Genomic DNA, 15,040 nt, shown 5'->3' with positions numbered 1-15,040 from the left:
ATAGAATACTTTTCCAGAACTGAGCTGGCTTCTTGAGGTGTTTTTCTGCAAATTTAACTCTGGCCTGTCTATTTTTGGTATTGATGAATGGTTTGCATCTAGATGTGAACCCTTTGTATTTACTGTCATGGAGTCTTCTCTTTGCTGTTGACTTAGAGACAGATACACCTACTTCACTGAGAGTGTTCTGGACTTCAGTTGATGTTGTGAACGGATTCTTCTTCACCAAATTAAGTATGCGGCGATCATCCACCACTGTTGTCATCCGTGGACGCCCAGGCCTTTTTGAGTTCCCAAGCTCACCAGTCAATTCCTTTTTTCTCAGAATGTACCCAACTGTTGATTTTGCTACTCCAAACATGTCTGCTATCTCTCTGATGGATTTTTTCTTTTTTTCAGCCTCAGGATGTTCTGCTTCACCTCAATTGAGAGTTCCTTTGACCGCATGTTGTCTGCTCACAGCAACAGCTTCCAAATGCAAAACCACACACCTGGAATCCACCCCTGACCTTTTAACTACTTCATTGATTACAGGTTAACGAGGGAGACGCCTTCAGAGTTAATTGCAGCCCTTAGAGTCCATTGTCCAATTACTTTTGGTCCCTTGAAAAAGAGGACGCTATGCATTACAGAGCCATGATTCCTAAACCCTTTCTCCGATTTGGATGTGGAAACTATCATATTGCAGCTGGGAGTGTGCACTTTCAGCCCATATTATATATATAATTGTATTTCTGAACATGTTTTTGTAAACAGCTAAAATAACAAAACTTGTGTCACTGTCCAAATATTTCTGGCCCTAACTGTATACTACGTCACTGGGCAATATACTACGTCACTGGGCAATATACTACTATAAACATAAGGATGAATGACCTCGGGGAGATCAAAACATCCAACACCGCGGAGACACCATCACGTGTTTCTCAACGCAGTGATCCAGAACACTGCCCCCATCCCTTATGGGAAATATGCAAATGCATGTAGAAAAGCCGCGGAGACACCATCACATGTTTCTCAATGCAAGCAATAAATAGCCAGGTCTTTCACCGGGAAGGAACAACCACGGGAAGGGTAGCATCCAATAGGAAAACCACCTATGCCATTCCTTTTGAATGCTGCCCTTCCCTTGGTTGTTCCTTCCCAGTGAAAGACCTGGCTATTTATTGCTTGCGTTGAGAAACACGTGATGGCGTCTCCGCGGCTTTTCTACATGCATTTGCATATTTCCCATAAGGGATGGGGGCAGTGTTCTGGATCACTGCGTTGAGAAACACGTGATGGTGTCTCCGCGGTGTTGGATGTTTTGATCTCCCCGAGGTCATTCATCCTTATGTTTATAGTCCTTTTACCAGGCACTGCTCCTAATAGCCAGTTTCCTACTCCACACTGATGAGGGGCAAATACCCCGAAACAGCTGTCTGTGGATGGATACCATGTCTTCGCATAGGTGGTTTTCCTTTTGGATGCTGCCCTTCCCGTGGTTGTTCCTTCCCAGTGAAAGACCTGGCTATTTATTGCTTGCGTTGAGAGACATGTGATGGTGTCTCCGCGGCTTTTCTACATGCATGGGCAATATACTACGTGACTGGGCAATATACTACGTGGGCTGTGCAATATACTACGTGGACATGCATATTCTAGAATACCCGATGCGTTAGAATCGGGCCACCATCTAGTGTAGTATAAATCATATGCTCTGCACAACAAACTCAAAATGTTGAGCATGTGTTGTGTCCATCTACATGAAAAAAACCTCATGTATTATATATCTCCATTACTGCTGCCAATCTTCTATAATCCAAGAAAACAATCATCTGTGTAATATGATGTTATCAAAACCACAAGTATTCAGAAAAAGAGAAATCCCAAAAGCACAGTGGGAAAGGACGGGCAGACCCACAAGTCCCAAGAGCTGCCCAGTGTGTATCATATCACCTCCATACCATTGGCCTGACCTGTGGACATTCCCTGAGGTTTTATATAACACTATTGTTAGAGTTTAGCGCAGGAATCATTTTTCATATTACCCACAAAATCTCAATTTATACATTTCAATTTATAAGTTTTTGCCTTAATATTATGTAAACTCACAAAATAAAATGATGTCAATCTTAATTGTATTAAACCATCTTATATAAAAAGGTTAAATCACTCCATGAATTAAAAAGTTGTTTTGCCATGTGTGTTACCTATTCTAAAAAAAAAAAGCACATATATGGGTCAATTTGTCTTCGATCCAACCAAATCATCTTGACATGATCAGGAAAATTCTTCTAATCCTTGAAAATTCAGCTCCCATACATTATTGTGCTTGCATTTTTCTGTACAATAAATGAATAATTGCTTTGCTAACAACATTACCCTATAGCAACAGAGAATATTTCCATTAGTCCTAATCATTTTCCTAATTTTCCAGCAATCCCATAGTTAATGAATGGAGAGGAGCTGGAGGAAGTGTACCTCCGGTCCAATCAAACAAAACCCAGCACTTGGGATTACTAGGTGGTTCCTAGAGATAGGGGATAACATAGATGTGAACATTTTATGGTTCAATTTTTATTAGCAATTGTGCATGAAATGTCAGAATTTCCACAAATCCAATCATATGGGGTAGAAGTGAGCTAGGGAGGTAGAAAGGGAGGTCCTTAAAAAGGTATTGGTTTGTTCTCAGAACAAGAAAAAGATTAATTAGATTTCTTTAACAGGAAGCGAGAGCTTCATGTTCCAAGAAGTTTGTCAACCCAGTCTTGTTCCTGGGTGATGAGGTCCTCCATTTTGAGTATTTTGGAAAGAGTAGTGGAACGCCCGTAGGGTACTTGATACCGGGTCCAGTACTTAAAGGGATGTGTCACTGCGGGGGTGACCCGGTCCGTGGCCCTGGGCGCCCATGTTAAGGAAATGTCTTTAAGGCCGGAGTCACACATGCGAGAAACACGTCCGTGTCTCGCATGTGAAAAGCAAGCTCTGGCGCCGGAACTTCGGAGCGGCGCGTGCGGCCGCATAGCAACACATGGAGCCGCACGCTCCGCTCCCAAGTGCCGGCGCCAGAGCTAGCTTTTCACATGCGAGACACGGACGTGTTTCTCGCATGTGTGACTCCGGCCAAAAGGTATTTGTAAGGTAATAAAAGTTTGTGACGCCACCTGTGGTACTCGGTAAAGGGTGACTGACACTGTTTAAAGGGGTCCAATGGGGTGATGTTATGGCAGCCTTCCTTCTAGTGCTGTGGTGTAGTCCCTTGCTGCCTTAGGCCTCTCACAAGGTCCTCACGTTCTTTCTGTCCTCCAGGTTGGTAGGACACTACCAGTGCAACAGGTAGATCGAGCCTTTTTAGAGGATCTCTATCACGACCCGGGCTCTATGCGCTACTGTGTCCTCAGGTGTAAGGGCGGACAGGTGACTTGTAATCCAGCTGTCCTGCCGGTTTCTGCTGTGAGACGTGGAGTCCTTCCAAACCCCGGTCTTCCGGCTACCAGTGTCTGCTCTCAGTAGGGAGGTAGCTCAGTCGCAGCTAACCCCCCCAGTTCTTCACTCTCCTGCGCTTCACTTCCACTACACGCTCTCTATAGCTTGTTCTGCTTTCTTTTCTGTCTCTTTCCAGGACCTGCAGCACTCTCGTGGCTGCACGGCCCCTCTCGTCCCTTCTCCTCTGTCTCTCTGACAGACTGTCCCAGTTTGTTGTCTGGCACTCACTCCCTAACTTCCCCTGCAGCCCAGAGTATATATAGGGGAGCCACCGACAAGCTGCATCAGAGCTCCCCCTTCTGGCCTGGAGTATGAACATGTTGCATGCATGTGATTACCTGATAAAAGAGATCCTTTCTCACTTCCAAGCGTGACATCACTCTCCCTGTGAGGAAAGCAATGCCACTGTAACAACCAGGAACCTGGGGTGTTACAGTAGCTAGCCACTCTTGTGATGTATGGGTTGCAAGATTTTCTAGGTATACAAAAGACTAAGCGAGCTCCTGTATAAAGAACCACATTAATCCCTTTTTCAGTGAAGAGAAGGAGATTGGATAACAGAGCCATCACCGGGGGTAGCCAACCAATTTTGTAATAACTCTTTAAAAGGGGTTGTCCAGGACTTTAACATTGATGGCCTGATTGGTGGTGTTGCGACACCCAGCATATCTGGCAATTATCTGCTCCCGGTGTTGGTGTCATCTGAACTGCTCAGTTGCGGAGCTGCACAGAGCAGCTCAGTCAACAGAATAGTGGCTGCGGCCTGTTAATGCACATTCACCTCCTATATATTTGTATAGGTTGTAGATGTGCAGTACCAGACCGTGGTCACTATACAGTCAGTCAACGGTACTGTGTAGCTCCGTAACTGAGCATTACGGCCGACCAACATCAGGGACAGCTGGTTAGCGGGGATGCCAGATGTCGCTCCCCCACAATCAGACATTGATTACCTATGCTAAGGATAGGCCATTAATGTTATAGTCTCGGACAACCCCCTTTAAATATAGGTAGCAGCTTTGGAGCCAGAGATTAGTGATTTATGTCCATTACTTGGGTCAGACACTGATATTTTTTTTTACCAACATGAATTTCAAGTTGTGAGTTTCAGAACCGATTGATACTTACAAACCAGACAATGATCAGTCGTCTCGCAATAAAAGAATCTATATTCCATAATGTAAAAGGAAGGAATGTGATATAGAATATTTCCTGGCCGAGTGCAGCAGCAAATCTGAAGAGGTAATACAGTAAATAGTTGCTGACCACATAATTTCTCTTCGGACCCTGCAAAGAAAAACAACAGAGAAATTATAAGAAGATCTGGAAAACTGTGACTCTATATGACTAACCTTGATATCTCATGGTGGCGCTCTCTGGTCCTGCACTGCGCATGGTTACCTTCCTTATAGCAAATTCTCACATGACAGGTTGGTCTTTGTGCTCACAAACTACAAGGTATTTTTCCCCATTACATTTGGGGTAGTCTTCTGCCCATCGTATAATATTAATAATGTAATAATCCTCGTTTGCCTCGATGACATGCTGCAGAGACCTGGGCTGAGCCACATACAGTTACAGCAACTCATGGTTTACAACTTTACAGTATATAAAGGCTTGTGTTCATACATTAAGGGGGCAGGCAGAGACTTGACCATTGATGGCCTAGCCTTCGTATAAGTCATCAATGTCTGATCGGTGGGGGATGGCTCCCCTGCCGCTCAACTGTCCCCGGTGTTGGCGGAGGCCAGAACTGCACAGCACAGCTTCGTCGATGGACTCCGACATGCTATTGCTGTAATGGGAGTTGTGATTAGGTAGCGACAAAAAGTCATTAAAGTATACATACAGAGGCAGAAAAGACGCCATTCCCAGATATTGGTCAAATATCAAGGTAAGGGAAAAGGGGGAAATACACACGTGAGGGGAAAAAAGCAGGAACGCACAAGACAGGTGCATGGACAAATGTATATACAATATATCACATCATGAAGGATGGTAGTATATAAATATAAATCATAATCCAATGTCCTACATTGCAACAGAGTAATCAGGCGTCAAAACATATATACAGCCACCCTTTACTCACTTCTGCAGCTACTAATTTCATGATGTGGCCAGTTTACCATGCTCAAAATGGTGAGAGGTCCTCATTAAAGTTATAATTATCAGAACGGCTTGCCCCCAACATTTCCCTTTAAAGCACAGTCAGATTCTCATATACAGATAGTTCCTTTACTTTTCCTTATTGCTCAACACATCCTAAAATGATTGACAAGACATCGAGCATTAAAGAAAAAAAAAGAAACCTTTTTGCTCACAGAATAACATAAAAGAATACTGATTATCTTGTAGGGCCACTCATCTCATAATATCTGGAATCAAGAGAGAAAGGTAAAAAAAGATCCATCTGTAAATCTTCTCAGTAGACTCCGTAAATTATGCTCACACTGAATTTTTATGAGCGAATCTACTCTAAAATCCTCATTAAAAAACACGTAGAAAACGATTCCCATTCAGTTCTATTGGAAATTTGCTTTGCTGATATTAGGAGTTTTTTTAAGTTTTTTTAAGTTTTTTTTTTCTAAAAAGGTTTTAAAAAACACCTGTAGAAAATAGTTCCAAGATTCTAATTAAAAAAAAAAAAAAAACTCTTCAAAACAATTTCGTGAAAAATAAAAACGCTTCCAAAACCTTACCCCCTCCCCCCAAAAAAGGATATCCATCTGATATTGTTTCCTAAAGTGGTTCCTGCTTGAAAAACTTATTTTTTTTTGAACGCCACAAGAAAAAAAAACAATATGAGCAACTCAGTGTGAACATAGCCTAAGGATAACAATCAGGATAATGAGAATCCCCCATTCTAGAATTTGAACCTAATTTTTTTACAACAGCCATACTGATAAACATGTTTGAACCTCTCGTCTCGTAAGAAGGAAGGCTCCATGCTGGTGATGTGGAACAGGTTGCCATTAGATTTGAAGAGTTGAAAGGACTATTAGTAAATGGTGACAGTGTGTTCTGGTTATGACATGAATCTCTGGTATTGTCATCAATGACTTTGGCCTGTGCCCTAGTTAAGTTCTTGGTGACATGTGATGCCGCTGAATTAATAGGCATCCTTAATGCTTTAGAACCATCCATATTAACCCAGGAAGCACAGTGTCAGCTGCTGGCACATTAAATCCTTCCTTTCCTAGACTTCATCTAAATTGCTGAACAAATAGGCAGGAAGTCTCGGGATCATTTTAAGACATTAGAGATAACGAGGATCTATGGGGAAGGGTGGAGGAGCATGGCAGATGAGCATAACTGGTGCCAGCGCCATACCACAGAGGCTCGGATAAAGCGGCTCATTGTCAGAGCAAAGCTAATGACATTTAACACCAGGCTTAAAAAAGAATACCGGCTGCATAAAGCAAACACTTTACAAAACCATTTACCAACTCCATAAACATTATTGCTATAAATTAAATATACCAAATAAATAATAAATATTTGTCCGTGCGGGTCACACTGTGTGCCCCTTGTGGCTGAATGTGGTAACGCAGCTGCCTTACTGCAATAATTCATAGCAATATAAGAGAATAAACTTATGAAAAAAACACTTGTGAATTTCAGATGCAAAACCTTGACTTGGAAAGGAACATTGGCATTAAAATCTCACTTAAAAATAGTAAATTATTGAATATTATCACAAACACATTTGAACACTAGTACTGTTTTATAAGATTTGGATCTATATATTTTTTCTTTATTATACTCACTTATATAGTGTTATTAATTCAACAGCGATACATACAAGCTATTAAAATACTAGATGGGGCATGGACACTTCATATCACCTATTAAAATAGTAGATAGGGACATAAATGTAATGGCCTTAATATAGGAAGAGTAATGCTCTCTAAGATTACTTGTCCGTGAGTCATCCTATTTTTTTCAGGTGATGAATACAAACCGGTTGTAACCCATCTTTTCCAGGATCCTGATGGATAAACCTTTCCTGAATAACCATTGCTCAATCACTGCATTCACACGCATGTGCAGAAAATAGAATGACACCCATCATAATGGTGGAAAACCATGAATGTTTAGGCTATGTGCACACGTATTCTGGTCTACTGCGGATTTTTTCGCAGCAGATTTGATAAATCCACAGCGGTTCGTGGTTTTTCTGTGGTTTTTCTGCGGATTTCACTGCGGTTTTACAGCTGCGGATTTGTATTGGAGCAGTTGTAAAATCGCTACGGAATCCGCAGAAAGAAGTGACATGCCGCGGAATGTAAACCGCTGCGTTTCCGCGCAGTTTTTTCCGCAGCATGTGCACAGCGTTTTTTGTTTCCCATAGGTTTACATTGAACTGTAAACTCATGGGAAACTGCTGCGGATCCGCAGCTGCAGAAACGCTGCAGATTCGCAGCAAAATCCGCATCGTGTGCACATAGCCTTAGAAATGTCACTTATTAGACTCAGAAGCACAATGTAAAGAGGACTTGGTGTCGATCAGGAGTATTGAGAAACATAGAAAAGGGCAGTTATTAATATGTGTCAGCCATATATGGAATAGATGTGATGTGCTGCTAGTTTGGAAAGATCCCCCAAGAAAACAGTGTGGGCCCAGAGTGCATTTGGCCACCTCGCTTATATAGCACTAGATGTTGGCCCAATTCTAACGCATCGGGTATTCTAGAATATGTATGTAGCGGTGTTTGAATCCCGCGCCAATATCGCTGATTGGTCGCGGGTGCTTAGATGGTCTTATCTACTAAGCCATGTGACATATACTCCCCTTAAATATATATATATTTTATTCAAATATTCTTAAAAATACCACTTCCCATTGAAAACAGAAAAAAATATAAATATATACTTGAATCTACTAGGTGCACCTGTCCTGATACAATAACCCTGCGCTCGCCTGCTGTCCCTTCCTATCAGTGGAGGTTGGCACCCTGATAGATAATTTGGCGCCCCCACTCCGCGACGGCTGACACCTGCTAGCCCTGTTAAGTAGCTAATCAGCTATAGGGGGGAAAACAATGAGCAATTGAAAGAGGTGAAGAAAGCGTAGGGTAAAAGAAAACTAAGGTGCACACAAGACAAAAAATATATATCAACCTCCTATATTAAAGTCCTATATAGGACGATAGAATACTATAGATATGCATTTAGGACACACAGATAATTATGCTCATGGCGTGTTTTTTGGTGGTATAGCGATCCTATTGCACTGCTGAGAAAAAACAACTATGTGCATAGATAATAAGGAATTCAAATAGGAGGAAAGATATAACATAACAACTGACCTGGTTCAGTCTAAGTAAAATACCTGTGCATGACAGCACTCCACTGTTGAAAATAAACAGTACTTATAGTCTGTGTATTTAAATATTGTTCAACAAATATTGCATATCTCAATGTAAGTACTGGTCCCTATAGGCCCGCAATAGTCTCCTCATGCAGTACTGGATAAGAGGGAACAGTGAACAAAAAGTACTCAGCTGCACATTGGATGGAATGATATGCAGACACAACTAAAAATACATAACTAGTGGTAGGTGCCTATAAATGCATGCACAGTACAATAGACCAGAGTAAATGGTTACAAAAAACAGCTGGTGAAAGGGGGTGTTAACCCCAAAACAGACACTTAGCTGTCAGTAAAACGCCCCGACGCGTTTCCCTGTCATACGGTTCCTCAGGGGGCAACAAAGATGATGAACTGGAGGTCACAGATGCAGACCTGCCTCAGCATTGCCTCAGCATCAGGGCACCTGCATCTGTGACCTCCAGTTCATCATATTTGTTTAAATACACAGACTATAAGTACTGTTTATTTTCAACAGGGGGGTGCTGTCATGCACAGGTATTTTACTTAGACTGAACCAGGTCAGTTGTTATGTTATATCTTTCCTCCTATTTGAATTCCTTATTATCTATGCACATAGTTGTTTTTTCTCAGCAGTGCAATATGATCGCTATACCACCAAAAAACACGCCATGAGCATAATTATCTGTGTGTCCTAAATGCATATCTATAGTATTCTATCGGACTTTAATATAGGAGGTTGATATATATTTTTTGTCTTGTGTGCACCTTAGTTTTCTTTTACCCTACGCTTTCTTCATCTCTTTCAATTGCTCATTGTTTTCCCCCCTATAGCTGATTAACTACTTAACAGGGCTAGCAGGTGTCAGCCGTCGCGGAGTGGGGGCGCCAAATTATCTATCAGGGTGCCAACCTCCACTGATAGGAAGGGACAGCAGGCGAGCGCAGGGTTATTGTATCAGGACAGGTGCACCTAGTAGATTCAAGTACATATTTATATTTTTTTCTGTTTTCACTGGGAAGTGGTATTTTTAAGAATATTTGAATAAAATATATATTTTTTAAGGGGAGTATATGTCACATGGTTTTTGATTTTCCCTGTTTTGTGTATCCTTTTTGAATGTTTCTACTCTTATCTACTAAGCACAACACATGTATCAGTAAGGTATTATGAGTTACTTGTGAATTACCAGAAATGCATTATTGCTAGAAGCAACAGGCTGAGACGAAATCTGCTTCAGAGGAGTTTTCTTGTATCAGAGCTCATTAAAAGACCCTCTGTTATGTTGTTGGGCCAGTCAAACCCATCAGAACCTCAGGCGGTATTTCCTTATGCTGCCCTCAAATATGGCAGCATAGATAAGTGACAGAGACCCCTGATTCCAGTGCTGTCACTCAAAAGATTTCTTACTAGGTTTTATGACCATAAGGGCTTGTGCAGACGGCCGTGTTTTTGCTCCTAGCGCGATCCGACAAAGCATCAGATCTCACTCAGACCAGTGTTATTCTAACATGCCGTACACATGTCTGATTTTGTTCCTTGACAGAGTCTGTCTGAGGAATGAAGTCCCAGTGTGCACGATTTGCATCCAATATTAGGGTCACACTCAGCAATGCAATGGGTTTGTCAAAAAAAAAAAAAATCAGACTACACTCGAATGACATCTGAGTGTGATCTGATTTTCACAGACTGACAGAATGGAAAAAAGATGGAGAATTTTTTTTTACTCATTTTCTCCTAATCTGAGAAAATTGGATCTCACTGATGCTTAACATAATCACCCTGATTCTCTCAGATGAGAAAATATACAGTGGTGTGACCCTAGCCATAGAGCTTGCTCACACTACTGTATTAATTGGACTAGTGTTATCGGATTTTTATTAGGAGAACACAGTCCTATGTAAACAGGGAATGTGCTGCCAATACCATGAAATTCTATGGGCACAGAACCATCACATTAAAGGGGTTTTGCCACTAACAAAAGCTCATTTTAATCAATAGATCTTGGAATAATAATAATTTCCATAATTGGATGTGTTTAAATAAAATGTTCCTGTGCTGAGATAATCTTATAACTGTGCCCTGCTGTGTACTGTGTAATGGCCCTGCAGGAACATGGTTTGCTCATACCAAATCTCCTGGGCAGGGGAGGAAGCAAAAGAGTATACTGACAGGACAGCACAGGAGCACAGCTGATTCTTTCTTTGAAATAAAACATTGTTTAAAAAGACTGGAAAATGTTTTACCTCACAAAAAGAATCATCTGTGATCCCATGCTGTAATGTCTGTATTTTCTTTTCTTCCTCCCCTGCCCCAGGAGCTGTGGTATGATCAGACCATGGTCCTGTACGGTCACACACGGCCATTACACAGTACACAGCAGGGGCACATTTATAAGATTATCTCAGCACATGAACATCTTATTTAAACACATCCAATTGTGGAAATTATTATTATTCCAAGATCTATTGATCAAAATGCACTTTCTTAGTGACAGAGCCAAATTTTTGAAATCTGACCAGTGTCACTTTATGTGTAATAACTCTGGAACGCTTCAACAAATCCCAGTGATTTTGAGATTGTTTTTTCGTGACACATTATACTTTATGATAATGGTAAATTTAGGTCAATATGTTTTGTGTTTATTTATAAAAAATGTCAAAAATTAAAATGTTAAAAAGTTTGCAATTTTCTAAATTTAAATGATTATCCCTTTAATCCAGATGGTCATACCACAGCAAACCATTAATAAATAACATTTCCCACATGTCTGCTTTACATCAGCACCATTTGTAAAATGTTATTTTACTTTGTTAGCATTTTAGGAGGTTTAAAAATGTAGCAGCAATTTTTCATTTTTTCAAGGGAATTTACTACATTTATTTTTTTAGGGACTTATCCATGTTTGAAGTGACTTTAGGGGTCTCATATATTGGGAAACCCCCAAACGTGATACCATTTTAAAAACAGCACCCTCTGACATATCAAAAACTGCTGTCAGGTAGTTTATTAACCCTTCAGGTGCTTTACAGGAATTAATGCAAAGTGGCATGACAGAAATGAAAATGTGTATTTTTACCACCTAAATGCCTCTAACTTCTGAACAGATTACTACAGCCGTCAGACTCTAAGGCCGCTATTTGGTCATGAATTGCCATGGCAAACATCAGGACCACACAATCATGATCTGAGGGCACCGATTTGGATAAAGAGGAAGCCCCCACACTCTGTTAACCATTTATAATGATGTAGTCACTATTGACAGCAGCATCTAAGGGGTTAAACAGATTTGAAAGGTGCAAATACTGATCGTGGCTGATACAGCAAGTTGTCAACTATAGTGGACAGCTGACAGCTGCTGGATTGTCACCTGTATGGGGAGGCTATTCTCTTATATCTCAGGTCAGTTAAAAGATGTATTGACGGTCATTAAGGGGTTAATGAATGCTGTGTGTGTAGAATAGGCCAGTAAGTGACGCAGATTGGCCTGCATGGAGCAAGCCGGGATCAGCCTGTCTAAAAGAGACATAAGTGACACAAGAGTTGGAATCCTGGTCTCCCTTTGATTTGTGTAGTGGACTATGCCCAGGGTACGACTGGCATAGGATCTAATGACTCAACGAAATAGAACATTTATAAGGTTCTGTTTACACTGGTATTATCTCATGAGCCATGATGCCAAGAGCCAAATCCATAGTGCAATAGATCCCATAATGGTGAAGCTGATAGTCTCTTGCATTTCAGCTTTTATGTCTTTTAATTAAAAGTTTTCTTTTAGAGCTAGAAAACACGGGGCGACGTTCTTCCACAAGTACACTTGTCTATTGATGTGGTGGTACTGCAGTGCTGTCCCCCCAACATTGTATCTCGTGTTGTTACACATTGAAACTTCCTCCTGTATCTCCATCATCTACCCCGACTGCAGAAGTCCGGAGCTGATGACGATCTTCTACAAAGACTCAGTACTTGTCGTCTGATCAGGGTGAATATTAGGTTTCAATTTTTTTTTTACTTTCAATTATGTTTGTACTTGGAAGATGGATATAAATGGTCATTGAAGAAAAACTTTCACCGCTTTGGGCATTTCTTGTTATTTTTGGAATCCTATTGCAAATCATTGAAGCAAATCCGCAATACCAGACACAACCCACTGACAGTTGTGGCGCTGTTTCTGGACTCCTGTTATCTACAATCTTGAGAAAGCATTCAAAGATATAGAAAAGAATAGAACAGATGTACCAGTTTCCCATTATGAATGTACCCATATATTAGCGTCTCATTACAATATGAATAAACAAGGAGAATTGGAGTCAATTATGCCATTAAAAATTGATGTAAAAGTACAACGATATTAAACACGTAACAGTTACAAGAATTTTATGGGTACATGTACAGATCCATGATCATGACCCAAGGTGAAAAAGGCAGAGGATAAGGCAAGGACAAGACAGTTTGTGTCAAACTAATAAATAATATAGCTGATATATATCAAAGAATGTGATTTGTATTAATAGAGACATAAATTGCCCCAAAATTGATAATTTGACCTATGTTGTCCTAGTGGGCATCATACCTTCCGTGCTGATAAAGTGGGACATAGACAAGTTACCAAGAACCCATGCTTGAAAGAGAAGAAGGAAAGTATTAGCGTTATTTATGGTATTTACCCATGATATGTGTCTTGCCTGGACATTGGCCCAGTTTCCCATGGATCTATACATGTACCCATAAAATTCTTGTAACTGTTACGTGTTTATATTATAATAAAATTGTGTATTGATTTTTAATGGGATAATTGACTCCAATTCTCCTTGATTATTTATTTTTTAAAAATATAGAAAAGAGTTCCTTTTTTTTTTTTCTTTTTTACTCAAACAGCACAGAAGGGGTTAATTGAAGTGGATGCTGTATCAGAAGAGAATGGACTAGTGCAAGAACATGCTGAAGTCAGCCTAATAATTGCACTGTTATCTTATACTTAGGATGACAGATGAGATTTAATGGTACATAATGAATGTTGCACAGAGCAGCACAGAGCTGTATTATCTTCAGACAGTGGATTAGCTCATTGACAGTCATATGAATTTCCCCAGCTCCACAGCACGGCCCTTGTCGCCAAATAACCCATGTGTATTAATTGCATACAGGGAACGCCATTGTAATCACTCCTAGCGGCCTCCTTATGTGCACGGCCAAATGGTCACACCCATAGAATAAGGGGATAGTGGACGGCACAAATAGAAAGGAGCATCTAACCAGATTCTCCACATCTGCCGCCCCCTTGTCCCTCGTGTTCCTAGTAGAACATACCGTACCTAGGCGCTTGATAGCCGAAATGCATTACACTCGTTAGCAAGCATGCCGCGATTAGCGGTGTCACCCCAATCATTTTCAGGTTTGTGTCTGTCCTCCTGACTTGATCATCTGCAGCCAGATCATCTGTAATTTCATTTACGTGGGTCTGGTCTCAATGATTTTTTTTTTCTAAGTGCATTTTGATTACATGGCTGGTCATGGAGAAATACAGATTCGGTAGGTGTGGAACATGAGAGGAGGTCCTTATTCCATTTAACCACAAGAAAATCATGTAAGCGCACAATTTGTAGACTGCATCGATCTTAATAAAAGCCAACAGCAGCAGTAACATGCACAGTGCTCTACTTTTAATGTCCAGCTCTAAAAGCATTAGCAACATCATCTCTAAGAAATAGAAACACAATGGGAAGGAAGCCAAACCCCATGTAGATATATAGAAAATTCTGCAATAAGCCTGCCTTGTGTAGTGTGGACATACCCAGAGTGGTATCGATGTAGGAATCTCACGTTAGCGTAAATTCACACTTGTATCATTACCTCCATTAATGCATGCTGCGCTATTTTTTCTCATAAAATGATGGTCAGCCAAAAAAGAATCTTACCAGACCCCATTATAGCAAATGGGGTCTGTCTGGCAGTCCTCATAGGATGGACCAGTTTCTTACGGAGTTGTTTTTGTTTTTTTTATGTTATGGAACAGAAAATGCAACTTCAAATGCAAGTGTTAGCCTTGTAGAGAAAAAATTAGAAACGAAAACCATAACCATATGTAATATAGCAGTGTCAGCCTTGGTTGTATTTTCACGGAGGAACTATATGTTGGGATTTCCCAATGCATGCCTCCTCTTCCAGATTCCCGTGGCATATGCCACATTATAGTCATTTTCTTACAGGTTTCCCGTAAGCTCCTAGTTTAGCTCACC

General features: G+C 40.7%; 1 protein-coding gene across 2 annotated transcripts in view; it reads right to left on the bottom strand.

Annotated features, from left to right (window-relative positions):
* Positions 1 to 15,040, bottom strand: part of SGPP2 (sphingosine-1-phosphate phosphatase 2) — an 81,934-nt gene that overhangs the window by 27,247 nt on the left and 39,647 nt on the right. The window contains exon 2 of one of the 2 annotated variants that reach the window (XM_069727663.1): positions 4,597 to 4,755. The exons of the other annotated variant lie outside the window; for it this stretch is intronic. Coding sequence (XP_069583764.1) covers positions 4,597 to 4,755 — 159 coding nt within the window. The remainder of the gene's footprint in view (positions 1 to 4,596; positions 4,756 to 15,040) is intronic. 2 annotated transcript variants of the gene reach the window in all.

This window comes from Ranitomeya imitator, chromosome 5 (genome assembly GCF_032444005.1).
Source record: "Ranitomeya imitator isolate aRanImi1 chromosome 5, aRanImi1.pri, whole genome shotgun sequence".
In the NCBI taxonomy this organism is placed as follows: domain Eukaryota; kingdom Metazoa; phylum Chordata; class Amphibia; order Anura; family Dendrobatidae; genus Ranitomeya; species Ranitomeya imitator.
This window is presented reverse-complemented; position numbering and strand designations above follow the sequence as displayed.